Source organism: Balaenoptera ricei, chromosome 6 (genome assembly GCF_028023285.1).
Source record: "Balaenoptera ricei isolate mBalRic1 chromosome 6, mBalRic1.hap2, whole genome shotgun sequence".
NCBI lineage: Eukaryota > Metazoa > Chordata > Mammalia > Artiodactyla > Balaenopteridae > Balaenoptera > Balaenoptera ricei.
Window position 1 is genome coordinate 109382141 of NC_082644.1, and position 19817 is coordinate 109401957.

At 40.0% G+C, this 19817-nt stretch overlaps 1 protein-coding gene across 2 annotated transcripts in view; it reads right to left on the reverse strand.

Moving 5' to 3' along the window:
- The window catches only part of C5 (complement C5), a 79241-nt gene that overhangs the window by 13596 nt on the left and 45828 nt on the right, over window positions 1–19817 (reverse strand). For both annotated transcript variants that reach the window (XM_059925511.1, XM_059925510.1), the window contains exons 23-33: window positions 17666–17755; window positions 16422–16634; window positions 15878–15953; window positions 13125–13284; window positions 11336–11431; window positions 9868–10039; window positions 7804–8009; window positions 6249–6401; window positions 5954–6019; window positions 4779–4860; window positions 3720–3768 (exon numbers count right to left, since the gene is read on the reverse strand). In XM_059925511.1, the coding sequence (XP_059781494.1) occupies window positions 3720–3768; window positions 4779–4860; window positions 5954–6019; window positions 6249–6401; window positions 7804–8009; window positions 9868–10039; window positions 11336–11431; window positions 13125–13284; window positions 15878–15953; window positions 16422–16634; window positions 17666–17755 (1363 nt within the window). The remainder of the gene's footprint in view (window positions 1–3719; window positions 3769–4778; window positions 4861–5953; window positions 6020–6248; window positions 6402–7803; window positions 8010–9867; window positions 10040–11335; window positions 11432–13124; window positions 13285–15877; window positions 15954–16421; window positions 16635–17665; window positions 17756–19817) is intronic.

Here is a 19817-nt window from a genome sequence, read left to right on the forward strand (position 1 = left end):
CCTGCTGCCAAGGACAGCAATCTTTCCCAAAGGCATTTTGTTCCAGGAGAAGGAGAGAAATGAAATCCTTTTTTCTTTTCTTATGAATACAACAGAGAAGTTGTAAAAAGCTAAATACACGAAAGAGACCCTCTGAACATAGAAATTGTGTGCTGGCATTTTTTAAATCAGGAGAGTGTATATTTGAAAGCAAAGAATTTCTCACATGAATAAGTACTGCACAGTTACATTTGGAATTTATCCAACCCAGCTTCAGCATCACAGAGCCAAAAGCATGTTCCACCTGGTTTTTTTGAACATTTTGTCCCCGGTTTATAAAAACCAAAGGGTAGAATATGCAGTATTACATCTCTGTTGCTATCTTTTGTATATTAACAATCTGGAACTAGGCCTCCTGTCAATGAGTTCAAATGAACAAGTTTTTGATGAGAGCCTTTTAATGTATAGCAGAGTTGCGGAACTACCGGAAGGCAATTTGGGATCAGATAGTCCAATATCCTTACTTTACAGAAGAGGCCCAGAGAAGTAAGCTGATTTGCTGAAGGTCATGTGAGTATTTCATGGCAGAGGCTGCCCCACAGGTGTCCAGCTCCACTATCATAGAGTCCTTGTGCCCTCCCTGTAGGCCCCACACATTGATTCTAGCTTTGCCCAGAACAAGTTTGCTCATACCTCCCTGCGACAAGTGCTATGGGTTTAAACAGTGATCACACCCTGTCCTCTAGAAGAGAGGTACCCAAGAGTGGAAATGGCAGGAAGCAAGCTGCCTGGGAAAGGGTGACCTTAACAGGACCTTAGGGAATGAGGAAGGGTGTGTGAGGGGGAACAGATGGCAGAGACTGGCCAAGGAAGGAAGGAGGGACCTCGAGTGGGCTAGCTGATGAAGGAATCCTGAGAAGAGAGTGACTGGGCTAGGGACTACAGAGAGGGCTGCAAAATGCTGGGAAGGAGGTGGTGAGAAATTCTGTGCTATTCCTCAAGGTCAGTGGTCTCAGATTACACTGATTGAAGGACGTGGTTTAGAAACTGGACTGGGCATCACGGTCTGGGCTTTGAGGCCCTAGCTCTGCCTCTAACTCTGTGAGAATCTGGCCGGTTACTTCACCTCTTGGGGCCTCAGTTTCTTTATTTCTAAAATAAGAGGATTACTATATCATCCCTAAAATCCTTTTCAGCTCCAATCTATGACACAACTCTATGGAATTTCTAAGTTACCCATACTGAGTGCTTTTCATCATGTGTGATTATAAGTAAAAACAGCAAAATACCAGCCAGTTGTTGAGCATAGGAAGAATTAAGGAAACAGAACAGAACAGGAGGTACTAAGGGGTGGTTGAAAGAAGGAAGGAGCCTGTGTTCTAGTCCTGGCTCTGCCATTAACTGATTCACTCTGTGTGATCACTAAAGTATATATACATATTTTCAAAAACCTATATTTTCATAAACATTTTAGGATGGTGGTTTGGTAAGCAGAATAATGGCCTCCAAAGATGTCCACCTCTTAATCCCCTGAACCTGTGAATTTGTTACCTTACATAGCAAAAGGGACTTGTAGGTGTGATCAGGTTAAGAATCTTGAGCCAGGGCGATTCTCCTGATTGATTATCTGCGTGGGCCCAGTGTGATCACAGGGGTCTTTATAAGGGAAATAAACAGGAGAGTCAGAGAAGGAGGTTACGGTGATGGAAGCAGGGGTCTGAGTCAGAGAGAGATACTGGAAGATGCTGTGTTGCTGGCTTTGAAGATGGAGGGAGGGGCCACAAGCCAAGGAGAGCAGGTGCCTCTGGAATCTGGAAAAGGCTAGGACGTAGATTCTCCCCTAGAGCCTCCAGAAGGAACGTGGTCCCAATAACGCCTTGATTTTAGGACTTCTGACCCCCAGAATTATAAGATAATAAATTTGGGTTGTTTTAAGTCATTACATTTATGGTAAATTGTTACTAGCAGCAATAGGAAATGAAGATAGTGGCCAATTCAGGCCTTAGAGTTAGTTTGCTAAGGGTTCGGCATCCATGGTTCTCAGCCCTGGCTGAGAAGAACCTCCAGGGGTGAGCCCGGATGGAGTTTTGCATAGTTCTAAAATCTCTCCAGCTGAATTCAACGTGCAACCTGACTTGAGAACCACCGGCTGGCTGATAACGGCCAAGGATTTTGCTGGGTGAACATGATTTTTCTAAGTAAAAGATTGGAAGCTGCTTCTGAGAGAATCTTTTGCTCTTTCTTTTCCTAATACTTATATATCATATCTTTACCTTTCTGGAAGACAAATTAATATTTTAGTATTTGAATTAGAAAAAGGTCAAAAATGGGAGAGAAAACTATATATGAGCAAAACAAAGCTGTTCTGTACAGTAAGTAGCTATTTAATAATGGTGTGGAGAAAAGGGAACCCTCCTGCACTGTTGGTGGGAATGTAAATTGATACAGCCACTATGGAAAACAGTATGGAGGTTTCTTAAAAAACTAAAACTAGAACTACCATATGACCCAGCAATCCCACTACTGGGCATATATCCTGAGAAAACCATAATTCAAAAAGATACATGTACCACAATGTTCACTGCAGCACTAGTTACAATAGTCATGACAGCAACCTAAATGCCCATCAACAGATGAATGGATAAAGAAGATGTGGTACATATATACAATGGAATATTAGCTATAAAAAGGAACGAAATTGGGTCATTTGTAGAGACGTGGATGAATCTAGAGACTGTCATACAGAGTGAAGTAAGTCAGAAAGAGAAAAACAAATATCATATATTAACGCATATATGTGGAACCTAGAAAAATGGTACAGATGAACCGGTTTGCAGGGCAGAAATAGAGACACAGATGTAGAGAACAAATGTATGGACACCAAGGGGGGAAAGTGGCGGGGGGGTGGTGGTGGTGGTGGTGGTGGGATGAATTGGGATATTGGGATTGACATATATACACTAATATGTATAAAATGGATAACTAATAAGAGCCTGCTATGTAAAAAAAAAATTCAAAAAAAAAACCAAACAAACAAAAACAAATGAATGGATAAAGAAGATGTGACACATATATACAATGGAATATTACTCAGCCATAAAAAGGAACAAAATTGAGTTATTTGTAGTGCGGTGGATGGACCTAGAATCTGTCATACAGAGTGAAGTAAGTCAGAAAGAGAAAAACAAATACCGTATGCTAACACATATATATATGGAATTTTAAAAAGTGGTACAAATGAACCTAGTGGCAGGGCAGGAATAAAGACGCAGACGTAGAGAACAGACTTGAGGGCACAGGGAGGGGGGGTGGGGAAGGGGAAGCTGGGATGAAGTGAGAGAGTAGCACTGACATGTATACACTACCAAATGTGAAATGGATGGCTAGTGGGAAGCTGCTGCATAGCACAAGGAGATCAACTTGATGCTTTGTGAATACCTAGAGGGGTGGGATAGGGATGGTGGGAGGGAGGCTCAAGAGGGAGGGGATATGGGGATATATGTATACATATAGCTGATTCACTTTGTTGTACAGCAGAAACTAACACAACATTGTAAAGAATTTATACTCCAATAAAGATGCGAAAAAAAAAAAAGAATACCTGCTATGTTCCACATTAAAAAAGCGAACAATTTTGCATCTTCTGGACATTCTTATAATTCAAAAAGATTTGGAGAAATAATACTCTGGCAGAAGTGAGACCCTGAAGTCTACTCTCCCCTTGGTGGAAACGGGCTCACCTGGCACATGCCACTATGCGCTTGTATTCCGAGTTGCTGTAGCTGGGGGCTGGCACACACAGCAAACAAACAAGCAAACAAACAAACAAAAATAAGAGTAAACCGTTTTTAGCTGTTTTGCAACATGTCAGAACAGAATCATTAATGAGCACGTCTCTAAACACACTTAAAAATGATTTGTGATTTGGAAGTTGCCACTTTTGATGATTTTAATGGAGATTCGTGGCTACTGACAATCCCAGGAAGTCTTGAAATCATTAGAACAGTTCTCTGCTCTCCAAGAACTTATAATTTAAGGAAGGAGTCATTTAAGGTAAATATGTGTTGGTCACGTGTCTGGGGGAGGTAGCAGGGAGGAAGAGCCGACGCCTGGATTTGCTGGTAGTTGGAAATTTCCTGCAGGAACAGGCTTCTGAGCCACAAACAGAAGCTATCAGGGCAGAGGGTAAAGGAGAACTGGGGTGTGCAAGTGGCCTTGCTTCTGGACTGGGAGGGGAGAACCAACCCATCAGAAGAGGGATGAGAGGGCCACAGGTTAAAAAAAAAGGCACATTAAGAAAGGATCATAAGTCCTGGAGAGATCAAGTTGAAGATGGGGGCAGAGAAATGTGCATTTGCCAGACTTCTTGGGATACAGAAAGGGTAAGGGATGGAAACCCAACAGAGTGATGAGAGAAATTCAGGGCCCGGGAATGGAACACTGACACAAAAGTAACAGAAATTCAAGTTTCTGAAATTAGACCCTTCTGTGGCTTTACAGCTAGTTACATTTTTTTTTTTAATGCTAGTTACATTCTTAAAGTAATTTTTAGTCAAAACAATTTCTGGATCAATAGCGGATACATTTAGCTTAGATATTGTTATTTAATATCAATTTCCAACTATTATTAGTTACCTCTATTATAATAAATGGCAGTTATGTTTACTCAGATGTCAACCTGTTAAAGAATTTGAATAAGAAAATTGTTTTTTTGATTTAGCATGTTTTTCCTAATCAGGGAAGCTCTTTGGCATTCTTTATGCTTAACCAAAATTATAGTGTAAATCATGCTGTTTTACCTTCAATTTCCTGGGTTTCAATTTTCAGATGGAAGCTGCAAATTTCCTCAGAGGTACTGGTTTTGTGAAACACAGTTTTTACCTATATTGGGACAAGTAAACAAGAATATTCTGTTTAAAATGGGGAGTGGAAAAGGTAGTATGGCAGTACTGTGGCTGGAAATGGGATGCTTAAAGTATTTTCACCACCCAGTGCAAATGGTGTACATTAAAGACCATTTTCCCAGCAACTGGACTTCAGCAAACTCCACAGTTTGAAACATAGCTGAGAAGCCCAAGGTAAGCAAAAAACGATCTCTGTCCAGTCAGAACCTTGGTCCAAATCCCACGCAGTCAAATCTGAGCACCTCACTCTACAGGAAAGTTTTTAAGACTTTCATCCTTGTGCCTGTACACTAATTTTACAGAGAACACCACAAGGTCATGAAGTATGGTTTTCTTCAGCCCACAAACCGCTGTGGTAACAACAAATTATAGGTGTGCATGGAAGGGCAGGGGTGCTGCCAGAAGTAGGTATAGTGAGAGTGACCAGAAGTGACAGAAAAGTGGACCATCCATCTCCCCACCCTCATGCAATCTTATAAACAATCTTTGAAGGAATACATGTACTAAAGATGAGCACACAATTAAATAATCAATAGAATGTTAACTTATGCTCAGAATACATAGTTTATTTTATTTTAGGCATTTGGCAGTTACACGTTTTTCTAAGCTGTTTATGTGTGTCCATGCAATCTATGGTTAAAAATAGAAGAAACTTAAGCCCTTACATATCCATCAATCCCCAATGATGCTGGACAAATGAGGTGAGACTATGTTACTAACCACCGCATCCATGTATATACACGTATGAGTGTATACATACAAGTCACATGTATATATACATATATAGACATAAAAACTATTTATCTCTCTATATAATTATATATATATATAATTTCCACAAATACACAGACTACATACATATAAAGATTAATAAAACCATTTTCAGAAAGAAATTGTGGGGACAGCTACCAAGATAGCTAGAAAGAATGATAAATGACTCTTACCTCAGTCATGGTTACACAAGCCCAGATTTCTGTAACTTTGTGGCAAAGTCCCTAACTTTCTTTTACGTTACTTAGTACAAGCTGACACATAACCCCAATTAAGTCGGCTCTCCATGAAATACTCACATGCACTGTAGCCAAGCCATTGTTTTGTCCAGTACTTAGGACAACAAGGTCATCATTGAAAGGCACCTGGAAAGATTTTTGCATTCAATATTATTTCTCATGCTTATTTACTTTGCACAGACACGGATTTGTAGGCTGTGGACAGTAAGAACTATTTCCAGTTACTTGTATGTTTAAATATACCTTAAAATAATCTAAAATGTGGTAATTAGAAAAATACGTATTAGCATCTGTAACAGATGATTTCAAAGCTCCCATCCGATTATAAAATACTATTAAAAAATCCTTTATTTACCTCTACTGGCCTCCCAAGGAAATTCTTCTCTGTCATCTTATAATGATAGAGGTCACCTTTATGCTTGTAAGAAACTTTGATATCCATATTCAAGCGGAGTTTTTTAACCAGGAGTGAATACTCTGTCAGGCCCTCGATGGCATTAATTGTATCCTATCAACAATCAGCAAGGCACAAAAATAGGTTTACTTATTTATGTACTCTCTGTTTACAAATACCCTTTCTCATGAGAAGGTGAGTCAGCATTGCCTGGAGATGAAACTCCAGCAGACTGAGTGAAACTGGTTAAGGGTCCCCATGTGGAGGTGGAAGGAAGATCTCCCCCTCCCCCAATAAGGATGCTGCTGTTAGCAGGGACAGAAAGGCAGTGTGGCCTCACGTCCAGGTTCTCTACCTGTCCTGAGCACGTGACTTCAGGCAAGTCACTCTTTGCAGAACACCTCCAACTCCTTGCATGACAATGTATCTCTTTCCCATCCTTAAGTCTCAGCTTAAATATCCGCACAGTGAAGCCATAAAGAAGCTCCCCCTTCTCATTATTCTGTTTTAATATTCTTCCCTTCTGCCCTTTAGAGCATTCATCTCAATTGGTAATATTTTTATGTAGAGTTTATCATTGGCGTCCCCCACTGCAATATAAGATTCATGGGGGCAAGTAGTATATTTTTCTTGGCATCCATTACATTTAGTAAGTACACACACATGGTAGCTATTCAGCAAGTATTTGTTGAAGGAATAAATGGATGAACTTAATTTTTCTGGACTTCATCTACTTCATCTACAAAATTAGGAAATGTGGCTGGATCAGAGATAGCAAATTTGTGGCTACCCTCTCTGCCCATGTCCATGCAGCCAGTGCTAATCAGCAAGGTCCTCTTTTCTCTAAGCCTCCAGTTGTACCCATGATGAAACCATTTGCCTCCCCGGATTAGATGATCACTAATGTCACCCTGAAGGAACCCTCTAGCTCTAAATTTTATATACATATACACACACACCCCGTCATTGTCCAAGCATCCAGGGAACAGGGAAGATGCTAACATTTGAGATAAACTTGAATGTAGATATACACTAAACAACTGCATATAGTTATAATGTAAAATATACATACTTAAATGAGTTTACATTGGTAGGTAGATAGCTAAACATGTTAATAATCAGTATTCCTCTCACTTTTTATTTGTTTTGTGGAAGGGAACATCAGTACCTTTGCATGGCAGCTGCTGTTTCTTACATAGGATTTAACTCTCCTAGCCCTTCATGGTAATTAAGAATCATAAAGGAAGTACTGAGCTTAGAGTCAGGAGACGTGAGTTCTGATTTTGGCTCTGCCACTAACTCCCTGAATGAACCTCCTGAGGCTGACTTGCTCCTCTGTATAAGAAGGGTGTCAATGCAGATATCCATTAGGGTCCTTGATTCTAGTCCTTTATTCATATCTTTGGTATGCTCCCTTGGTGACAGAAGCATGGAGGTCAGAAGGAGTGTGGAATGTGTGGTGTGGGAGGCACTAAAAATATCTCCAGGAGGATGGACCATGAGAAAGAAACATTACCTGGGTCGAATAAAAGCCACCTCCATACCTCTGCTCTTCTGATAGCCATTTGATGATTAGATTAACGTAATTCATGTCTTTCAAGCTCAGGCTGGTAAGTAAGGCATAGGCCGTGGTTTCTACCATGTGTGCTGTGCCGGTATTAGGTGCAGAGCTGTCTTTCTGTTGAAGATCACCTTTCCAAAAACGATATATTGGTGGATTACCTGAACATCAACAAATCGCACTGGTAAATATGATGAAAAGTGTGAATTTGGCATAACAATTCTAGCAGGTTTCTAGAAGTTTCTTCTGGTAGTGGCCTTCTGGTTTCCAGAAATTTCTTACTCTTTTGTAAGAAGAACTTTCTCAAGGTGACCAATACAAACAAGATCCCTTAATACAGGGCTCTTTTAACTATAATGGAAAAAATCTAAAAAAGAACGTGTATATATATATATATAATATATATATATGTATTATTATATATATATATATATATATATATATATATATATATATATATATATATATGTATAATTGACTATAGTTCCCTGTGCTATCCAGTAGGACCTGGTTGTGTATCCATTCTATATATAATAGGTTGCATCTGCTAATCCCAACCTCCCACTCCATCACATCAGAATTACCTGATTTGCACGACTTTGGACAAAATGTTTTCCCTCACTCGTGGAGGCTGTATTTAGAATGAAAGTTTTGGTTTTTAAAGATACTTCCAGATCAAACATTATTTGAATTATTAAGTTCCCTTCTAGCTCTTAAATTCTATGATTTTATGATTCATTTCTTACAATACCCAAGACATTTCTTCTGTGTTATTTGAAAAGTATTATACAAGTGGTTTCGAGGTATATGTTAAGAGTCAGTCATTTTTAAATGATGACAGAAGTCAAATTTTGTAGATAATGATAAACCTCATGTAAGGTTTATTAAACTTTTAGAAAACCTTAGTCAGGAGATGGCTCAGAAGTGCCCAGCCATGCCGGTGCTGGTCTAGGCACATTGGCCAATGACCACAGCTCCTCTCTATTTCTTTACTGTTGACCCATAGGAAGCAATATCTTTACTCTTCAAAATGAAATATATACCTTTGTAGTCAACCTGGTACAATACAAGGTAGGTCATGCACTCTCCTGGGGCTCACACTGGCCCCCATAGCACCTTGATGTGAATGAGACTCAGTCACCCCTTGCTCAGGGTAGAAGCTGACTCAAACCAGGGTGCATGGATTGGGGAGCGGAGCACAGGCTGGATTTCAGCCTTAATTCACCTGCTCGATTGGGTGCTTTGTACATTGCACAACTGTATACAGGAGTCCTGCAGAGCTCCAGTAATGACCTCCAAGGTCCTACATGGCACTCTCTCACCCTTTCCTTCCCTGACATCACTTCTTACCCTCATCTCATTTCTCTCCAGCCATACTGGCCTCCTGGCCTTTTTTGGAGCACCAGGCACGCTCCTACCTCAGTAATATGCAAAGTTGTTTCTCCACCAGGAAACACCCTTCCAGAGAACCACTGGCTTGCTTCCTCATCTCCTTCAGGTCTTGACTCAAACACCATCTTCTCAGTGAGGCTTAAGCCTGACAACCCCATCTAAAATTACAACCCACCCCCTCGCCCTGTCTCACTTCCCTGCTTCATTTTTCTTCATATCAGTCATCACTAACCTATTCAGTATATTAAATGTTTTAGCTATTTATCGTGTTTGTCTCTCCCTAACTAGAATGTAAGTTTCATGAAGGCCTGAATTTTTTTTTTTTTTTTTGGTCTGTTGCTTTATCCCAGAGCCTAGAACAGTGCCTGGTGCATAGGAGGTACTCAATACTCAATACACTCAATACACATTCGTTCCTTTGTTGAATTAAGGAATGAATAAATATGTGCTGAATGAGTGACTAAGTAAATGGATAACAGCGCTTATTCCATTGTATTGTGATGATTTGTTTCTTGAGGGCAGGGACGGTGTCTCACTCCACTATGCATGCCACCACCCCTTCCCCAATTAGCAGACGGTACATGCCTAGTAGACACTTGCCGAGTACCTGTCAGGAACAAGTCATACCTTTAACCAAAGCTTCCTTCTTCAGGGCTGAGACAATTGAACGAAACTGTGGGTGTGTTTTATCTCCCAGGGAAAGAGCAAAAGCAGCAATGGCCAGTGTAAAAGTACTCTGGGTCGAGAGGGTATTTTCAAGCAGAAAGGTGTCAGCTTTAGTTACAGCTGTGCTGACTTTCTGGAAACAAGAGCAGAAGATACCTAAGTTTCTTTGTCAAGCATCGGCCTATCAACTGATGGGAACTGCCCCCAGGTTGCACCACTCTGGGGCAGGCAAGGTGAAGGGTGGAAAGAGAAATGACCTAATGGAAATGGATGGTGTCTCCCTGAAGCAAATCCTTCCGGGAGAAGGAGCAGAGCGTAACCTGGAAAGTGAAAACGAGATTGTCCACATCTGGTTGTTTTAGTTTCTGAATCCTCCCCTCCTCGGTAGAGGTTTTTCCACTGAATTTCTGCTTCCCATGTCAGACCTAGCCTCTGGGAAGAAGAAGCACCAAGTATAGACACAGCTTTCTCCATTCCCCCCCAGCATAGCTGAAACAGATTCACATTTTCAAAAGGAGTTGTACTAACTAAAACCATCAGTAGCAGAAAAAGAGCCAAGCTGTCAAAGTACTTTTTGATCCTAAGGATTCCTGGGAAAATAGTCTTTATGACTTTGTCCTGAGACAACTAAAGTAGTTATTTTGGATAAGTGGATGAGGAGGCAGCATGGTGCATCGCTGCTGACATCTTGCCTGGCGCATTCTCTCCCAGCACCACTGCTAACTTCTCCTTGTTGATTATTTTGTCTTGCTGGATATATACATAAAACAATTCTCTTGAACTAAACTAAACAATTATTTTGTTTTGTGGTTCGAGTCCTATCAATCCCCTTGGGTTTTTCCATCTTGGTTCTGTCTGCTGGTTTGAAGGACATGTCTAATTTACTTCCCAGATCAGGGTCTCAATTCTGTTAACCTTTGGAATCTTCTATATTGATTCACTTAAGTGGATCCTCTCCTTTCTCCCTTCAGCTTCCAAGCAAATGAAACAGCACAACCCAAGGCAGCAAACGTGGTATGGGGCATCCTCAAAAGTTCTGTGATACAGAGTACCTCAACATTCTGTATTCCGGGTTATAGAACAACAGTCACATACGTGGCATAAGATTTAGCAGAGGTAAGAGTAGGAAGCTGCGGACACGGGGTCATTTTCTCATCACAGTCAGAAGTTATCTGTTCTAATCACAGCTCTACGAGTCAGTAGCCTGTGACATGGGACAATTAAATTCACCTTTCCTACAGACCTCAGCTTTCTCAACTGTCAACGAGTGGGTTGGACTAGATGTTCTCTAGTATCTATCATAATTCTGAAATCCTTAAATTCTGGATTTAAAGTTATTTTCAAGCCCTCCTCTTACCTTCCCCCCTCCCCCCAAGAAAATGGTACGGAAAAAGACCATGGGTGTTGGAGAAAGAAAACTCTTACTTACCTCCAGAGGGCATATATCAAAGGCCTTTCTAATTCCAATCACAGCAAAGGCTGTAAGATATAAAGTTTTCTCTCGGGCTTCAATGGGCAAGGTACCCTAAAAATAAGCAATGTTTAAAAAGGAGAGCGAACTGGTGTCTTTAAAGTGAAATGACCTGGCTCTAATCTCCACTTTGGACCTACTCTCCTTCTCTCCCTTCATGCACTCTAGTCGGACTGCTTGCGTTTTTTCAAAGCTCTGAGTCTTACATGCTTTCACTTGCTTTTCTCTCCTCCACCTCTCTACCCTGTAGCTCCACTTCATACCTCTTCACCACGTTCAAGTTCACCCTCTCCTTCTAGACCCTGTTAAAATGCCACCTGCTCTGCGAAGCACTATTCTGCCTCTGTTCTCCCACATTTTCTCCTCTTAGGGCAGCGACGTTCCTATGCAATGCTTCCAAGACCTTCCAGTAAGTAACCTTTACTTTTCTCTCCAGCTTTATTTTGTGCCACTCACCCTCTGGACTTCTCGGCTCCAGCTCTTTTAATGAACCACCCTCTCGCTACTTCAAGATAACAGGCATGATGTTTGCTCCACTTGCAACACTCTGCCTGCCTCCCTCCTACCTAGCTCCCAGGGACCAGGTCAACCCATTTTCTCAACTCCCCCAATCTAGGTTAGAGTTCCTGCTTTCAAAGAAACTGTATTTCCCTTTTCTTAACATGAATCACACACTTGAAATCACTTACTCAATGTCTGACTTCTCTGCTAGACTGTAACTGCCATGGCCTCAGTGACCACACCTGTTTTGTTCACTGTTATGTCCCTACCATGTAGCACTTTGTACACATTCAATACATACTTATTGAATAAATAAATGAACACACACACTTAAATCTTGGTTAGAGTTATTAGCACTTATACCCCACTTTCCCTACCAGTGTGTGAGCTCCTTTGTGGCAGGGATACTCTCTGGTCCATTCTTCCCACTCTTCCTCCCCCATGGTGCCCCAAATAGGCCCTTGCATGTTTTAGGTGCTTAGTGAATGGTTGTTGAATGGATACGAATAGATGGATGGATGGGTAGGATCTTAAAAAAAATTGTTGTAGTATTTTACTCTTCAAATAGCACCTAGATGATGTCAGTTGCCGGCATTTCTTGTGTGAGTCCTAATCGGTCCTAATTATGGGACCCCTGTCAGCCAAGAGGCCACTTGTGCCTGATATGAAAGGGATTGGATTGGGGCAGGCAAAATAAATAAATAAATAAAAGCTGTTGGATCCTAAAAAATACATTCTAGGAGTAGAAGATGTTGTAGCAGTATTTTGCAGAGATTTTGCAATTCAAGTACGTAAGTGGATTCCAATTTCAAACAACATTTTGTTGTACTTTTAATAAATTGACCCCAGTCTTTCTAACAGAGTGTAAATAGGATCCCTTCCATGTTTCACAACAACATCTTGCAGCCTTGACCTGTAAGAAGGCTCTGAAGTTCAAGTTCAGATTCATACCAAGTGTACATGGACAAATTAGCACATTTTACCCGTTCTGAGATCACTAGCACTTGTACCCTGTGACCCACTAATGCCTGTTACACCAGATGTCCAATATCTCACTCATCTGACCTATGCTGAATTGTCTGAAGAGCAGGATGAGAAGACCTTTCAAATTCTTTGTACACAAGAGAAGTTTCTTGCAGGATTGCATATATTCTCCCCTCTCTTTTTCATTCTTATAAAATGGATGAGAACACAACTCAAACTTGTAAATAAAACTATTGCTCATCTGTGCATTTGGTTTCCTTACCTGTAATTTTATTGGTTGATAGTCGGAATTTTCCTTGAATGATCCATTTTCTAGTTGACAATTCTCAACCAGCCACAATAAAGAATTACAGATTGAATTTTGGTTCTGATCTACATATTTACTTACTTGTCCAAGTACTCTTAAAGCAAAAGCTGTTAACCTTTGAGACAAAATCAAATAAATAAACATTTAGACATTGAATCCCTTTTGGCTTTCAACTTTCAGTGTGTTTTAGTTCATACAGTGTTTATTCTTGAAAAGAAAATAATGTTTTAAAACACACAATTCCAAAGTAAGTTGTTACCATTTCACAAGGGCAGGGAAGATTTCAGGAAGATCTACAAAAACAATCAAATGTGAGCAGCACATCTTCTGTGACTGCAACATTGTTAGCTTGTACACAAGCTGAAAATTGATGCCTGATGATAAAGAAATTCTTCTTTCTCTAAAGTTAAAGACAATAGTGTTGAAACAAATAGTTTTGTGTTAAAGCACTGACTCATGGGCATGAGATATGGAGGAAAGAAATCATAAAATTCTAGATTGTAAAATTTGTACAAGCTATCTGATCTAAATCCCCGTCTGAAGTCTGAATTCTCTTCCCCAACATCCGTGGGAGTGTTTATCTCGCTTCCCCTTGAGCCATGTTATTGATGCAGAACTCACCACCTCCCAAGGAAGCTCTAATTATTATGATTAATTAGTCAAAAAACAAGTTCAGTCTCTCAAAGAATATCAGAGGGGATCTAAATACTTCATGACCCCATGTGCCCCTTATGCCTCCTTTCTTCCCCTCCAATTCCTTCACTCAGCAGCCCAGGAGCCAGAAGCCCTTGAGACTCAGACCACTTGACTCTCTCCCTCACTTTAAAATTTTGTTTTCCTTTTCCTTTTTAAAGGAATATTATTCTTAGTACTTTTTGTATCTTCCTTGTATTTCTAAAAAAAATTTTTTTGGAAAGTATTCAGGTGTTGGCCATTTTCTTCTATGTATGTTTATCTCCAAAGGAACTCATGGAGTTGGGCCTGGGGTGGTTGGGTCCAAGAGTTTCTATGTTTCTGGCTGGACACCATCCACTCAGTCTTGCCCAGAATCTTGAGAGGCTCTGGGGGTTTCCTGAGAGGCTATCGCATCTTCTCGTGGGGATTTCTGTTCTCCAGGCGTTTAGTTTCCAGCTCCTGCTGTGGTGTTTTCCAGTCTGTATCGACCCCCACTCCCTGCATCCTGGGTTTTATCCTCTGATTGCCATACTCCAGGGGCCTGTGTGTCTTTCAAAATGTGCCACCCACACAGGGTCAGACCCACTTCTAAGGTACAATCTGTGAAACGTGGTGACTGGTTGGATATAAAGGAAAGGAAAGGGAAGGGAGGAGTCAAACTTGGTCAGTGGAGGACAAAGTATTGCTGTGCACTGATTAGGGGAACAGAGGAACAAAAGAATGAATTTGGCATGGAATGTGTTCAAAGGGCTTTTGGCTCCCAAGTCCACAGAAATGTGGATCTGGAGCTTAGGAAAGAAGATAGGCCTTGAGACGTGATTAGAGAATCATCTGCATAGGAATTATGGAAGTCATGGGCAAAGATGAGATTGCACAAGGAGAGAGTCTAGAAAATGAGGGTCAAGGATAAAATCCTGGGGACTCTCAACAGTTAAAGGGCATAATTTAAAAGACAATTATTCTAGACTGTAAACCCCTTAAAAGTGTTTCATATAGCAGAACCTACAAAGTACCTGTCACAGTGTTTTTAGTAAATATTTTGTCAAAGCATGATATTATTTTTTGAAAATAAGTTGCCATATGGATTTATTAATTCAGACTGACTTTCCCTCAAATAATCAGAATTTTGGAAGTTATTATGCTTCACCAATTAAGTACTTACAGAGCACCTACTATATGCCAGGTACATACGAGGCACTAGGAACACTTGAAACTGCCCACATAGAGCTTACATTCTAGTGGCGAGACAGACAATAAGTGTGGTAAGTAAGAATGTTAGTGATAAATTCTAAAGAGTAAAGGAAAGCTGGGGAGAAGAATATGAAGTGTTGGGATGGGAATGGCATGCTAGATAGAATGATCAACAGAGGCCTCATTGAGAAGGTGACTTTTGGTAAAGACTTGAAGGAGGTAGGAGAGTCAGCCATGCTGATACCTCAGGAAGAGGGGGAAGAGGGAGTACTCAGTGCAAAGGCCCTGAGGTGGAAGCATGGCTGGCATGTTCGAGGAACAGCAAAAAGGCCAGTGAGGCTCGAGTGGAGTGAAAGAGAGTAGTAGGGGATGTAGTTGGAGAGGTGAGGTAGGGCTAGACCATGTAGGGCCTTGTAGATCACAGTAAGAAGTTTGGTTTTTACCCTGGGTAAGATGGGAAGCTCCTGAATGGTTTTGAGGGACGTGACCTAACATGTTTTAAGAGACTCCCCTCTGGCTGCTGTGTTGAGTATAGACTGAAAAGGGGCAAGGGCTGAAGTTGAAAGACCAGAGGGGGCTAGTGTCATAATCCAGGTATGAGATGAGAATGGCTTGGACCAGGGTGGTGGGTGGGGGTTGGTGAGAAGTAGTCAAGTTCAGGATATATTTCAGAGGTGCAGCCAAAAGGATTTGCTAGATCAGATGTGGCTTGTAAGAGAAAAAGGGCAGTGAAGGATGACCAGGCTTTTTGCCTGAGCAACTGGACAGAGTTTCCTCTAAGGTTGTTATTCTTTAGTTAATTAACTACTATATGAAAATGCAAGTCAAAACTTTGTACTTACCAAGTGCTAGCACTTCCACCCTTCCACATGCTGTAAGAATAGTCAGTATTTCTGAAGGACATGATGCTCACCATCCCTAAGAGGCACCAGGGAAAGAACACAGTGCTTCAGTGAGCCCCGTTTCCACTCAGAGAGTGCTTTATTAGCCCCTGGGAACACTAAACTTCCTTTGGTGTTGGGCAGCAAGCACATGCTCTGTGGCCAGCACTGAACTTCTCAAAGGAAGTATATGAATCGCTTGAATTGGGAATTATGAAGTAGAACATTCTGAGCTCATTCAAGAAGGAAGGAAGTACTCTGCAGAGTTTGGAATGCAGGTGTCTTGTATCTCATCCAGGCGTTTTAGTAAGTTAAGCCAAAGCGCTCCAGCAAACAGTATTTATTTGTGTAATAGAGTCCACCTCAAGAATTTTTTTTTTTGGCTGAAATGCTTTTACAAATAAGCTTTTGTATGATTCATAACTTAAATATTAGTTTAATCAAACTATTAGTTTAAAAATCACAAGATTTTAATGTATAATATATGAAATAGTTTTTTTCTTACCTTCTTTTAATTTTTTCTTCAAGTTCTGTTTTTGAGTTAATGAGTTAGCAGAAAAAATGTTCCAATTATTTCCTGCTTCCAGGTAGTGAAAAACATAGAATACTGGGACAGTGCTCATCAGTTCTGCCTCTGCATTCCCTTTGGGGAGGTGGGTAAGGATATCAATGCCTTCCTGACTCAGAACTGCAGACATGACCTCACCTATAAGCAGTCCTGAAACAAACAAACAAGCACACAAACAAAAATCATTGTAGGTACAATCAATTTCTGTCAACTTCTAACTGAGTAACAGTATATTTTAAATGGAGATAAGAGCAACCATCCCTATCCTTTCCTTTTTATCTAGGCAGCTGAATTACTTCTCAGAACTGGGGAGAGGAAAAAAATTTGATTAGAAGATGTATTTAAAAGAAACACCAAAAGCAGGCTTAAAAATACCACTGCAATATGGGGATAAGATGGTGTAATACAGTGGGCAGATTACAGCATAGAGGACATGGCAAATTAGTTGCCATTCAACCTGAAAGCTTTAGATATTGTAAACTCTATAAATCAATAGCATCCACAAAGCAAAGTGAAGAGTCTGAACTGAGAACACTCTGTGAGTGCTATGAGAGCTCTGTCTATAACTCATCGTGAGACGCTGGCAAAAACACTTTCTTATATATCTAACTACAGAGTTGGACATGATTAAAAAGGTCTTTTCCAGTACTAACATTCTGTGATTCCAAGGTTTTATCTAAGATAAAATGTAGTCAGGACATTCTATTATTTTGATGATGCGTCATTGAATTTTTAACGGCTGGAGACCAGGGATAAATCCTGCTAAAGACACCACTTCTACAAATGTACTGGCACTCTAGAAGAGCAGAGCTGCTTTCTTGGGGCCATTTGCAGGTCACAAAGCCCTCTCTGGAACAGGACTGGCCACTAGGATAATAGAAAGTCCTTTAAATCTGGATGCAGCTGCACTCTCATTTTAGAGAGGTCTTTGGGCCAATGACAGCCCTCACCCTCCATCATGGGAGCATGCATCTTCATTCAAATCAGGCCACTGGAAGAAGAGGGTTGGAAGAGTGGTTAGGGATTTGAAGGTGGGAGTAGGAATAGGGTATTCCCAGAGGTCCCCTATTGTATATGCAACTGCGTAGAGAAGAGGAGAAATAGGATAATCATGAGAATATTTGATTTTTGTTTGAAACACAAAGTGAAATAAGAAATAAAAATGGCACTTGTTAATTTACCTTTTACACTCACAATCCTTTTGACTTTTGTTTTGGGGACCAAATCCAGTGGTAACCTGTATGGGAACTCCTTTCGTCTACTAATGACGCCTGAAATTTAAAAGAAAATTATTAGATTTACACAGAGTTCTTGAGGGAAGACTATTTGCAGATTATTTATAGTATACCTACTTTCAGGGAATTTAAAAAAAAAATAATAGACTCTTTTATAACAACAATATTAAAATTTAAAAGGGAAATTTAAAATAATCAAGGATTTTTTATCAAACCCTAGGCTTATATAATCTCATTAAATAAAGCATTAAAGTTGACTGTAAGCTTCCTGGTCATTACACAATAGGAAATAAATAGGTTATATAAATCTTATTCATCAGTAAAAGGGAGCATGCTGTTTTGTCCAAAGACAGAAAATTATTCCCGGAACTGAAATCTAAAAATAACTAACAAGTAATTCCTTAGTCAAGGAAATGTGAAGATTAGCTCCATTGGGAAGCATGCCCTGAAATCCCTTCTACCTTCTCCTCTCCATCTAACTTAGACGCTTTTTCTTTCTGCACAATAACAGAGTTTAAGCATGCTGTATCGGAGCATTTTCTACTGTAATCATTGGTTTATTTCATGAAAATGATAGTATTTATCATTCTACTGATAGAATACCAAGCACACTGCTCAGCTCTTTGAATGCATTGTTACACTGGATCCTCACAACAACCCTATGCACGGTGTCTACTATTATTATTTTAATTTTATAGATGAGAAAACTGAGGCTTAGAAAGCAAATTGCTCAAGGTCACAGGGCTAGTCCAGATGAATCTGCATCTGAACTCAGGAAGCTTTACTGCAGAACCCATAGTAGTCACCACAAAGAGACTCCTCCTCCCATTGTCCTGCTAAGAAAGCTCTCTGAGGGCAGAACCATTTCTATTGAACGCTGTAGTCCCAAGCACTTAGTCCCTGGCACATGGTAGATGCTAAAAAAAAACACTAGTGACATTTTGCAATTGCACGGCCAAACCACATGGCTTTGCAGAAGAGACAGGAATGTTCCTCTTCTTTCCTCATCAACCTTTGATAAATGCTGAGGATATAATATTAAAATAAAACTCAGTGAAGACATTTGAGAGCTTTGCAATGCGGATGAAAGAGTACTGAGTTCAGAAAGAACTTACTCTGGATGTGACACTGGGCAAGACACAATCTTTCTATGCTTTGGTTTGCTCATCAGTTAAATAGAGGTAATAGTATTTTCCTCAAAGGGTTTTTGTAAAGATAAAAATAATGTAGACAAAGCATGGCAAACAGTTTGTGCTCAATATATGGTACTTATGACAGTAAGTTGTTTGAGATTATCTAAATTTGATCCTCTACCATTTTTTTCCATTGATACCTGCTCTTGACTATTTCATTTCTCATTATCAACTCTTCTACTAGATGGAAAAGGTACAGAAAAAAAAGCTAAAACTAAGAGAAGTCAATTTTACTCCTTGTCAGAGATCATAAAAAAGACCCATCAAGGCATCACTTATAAAGGTAGGTGCCAGAGAGATTAAAACATTTAAAAGTTAAATCTTTAAAACCAATAGGATAAAATATGCAATAATGTCTTTGTGAACTAAGATATATAACCATAAAATGAAATTATAATGAATTTGACTATATCAGAATAAAAGATTACTGTTCAAAACCCACTAAGGTTTACGACTGCTCAAAGAAGTATATGAAAGACAAAATCAACAAGAAATAGACAAGAAAACCCAAGTGGAAAATAGAAAAAAGTGCAAAAGATAGGAATAGGCAATTCACAGAATGGAAGTCCAAATGGCCAGCAAGTATATGAAGAAATGTTTAGAAATCACTGTAATCAGAAGAATCCAAATTAAAACAATAATGAGATGTCACTTTATACCTCTCAAAAATGGCACATTTTAGAGAGGCGAGTAACACCAAGTGTTGGTGAGGATGTGGAATGAGGAGAATCCTTATGCAGTGCTGGTGGAGGTATAAATAGTACAGCCATTCTGAAGAGCAATGTGACAGAAGTAAATGATATTCAGTATATGTATGCCCTTTGACCCGGCAGTTCAACTCCGAGAAACATAGTCCAGATAAATTCTCACACAGATTTGTAAAGGGAGATGAATAAGGATGTTCA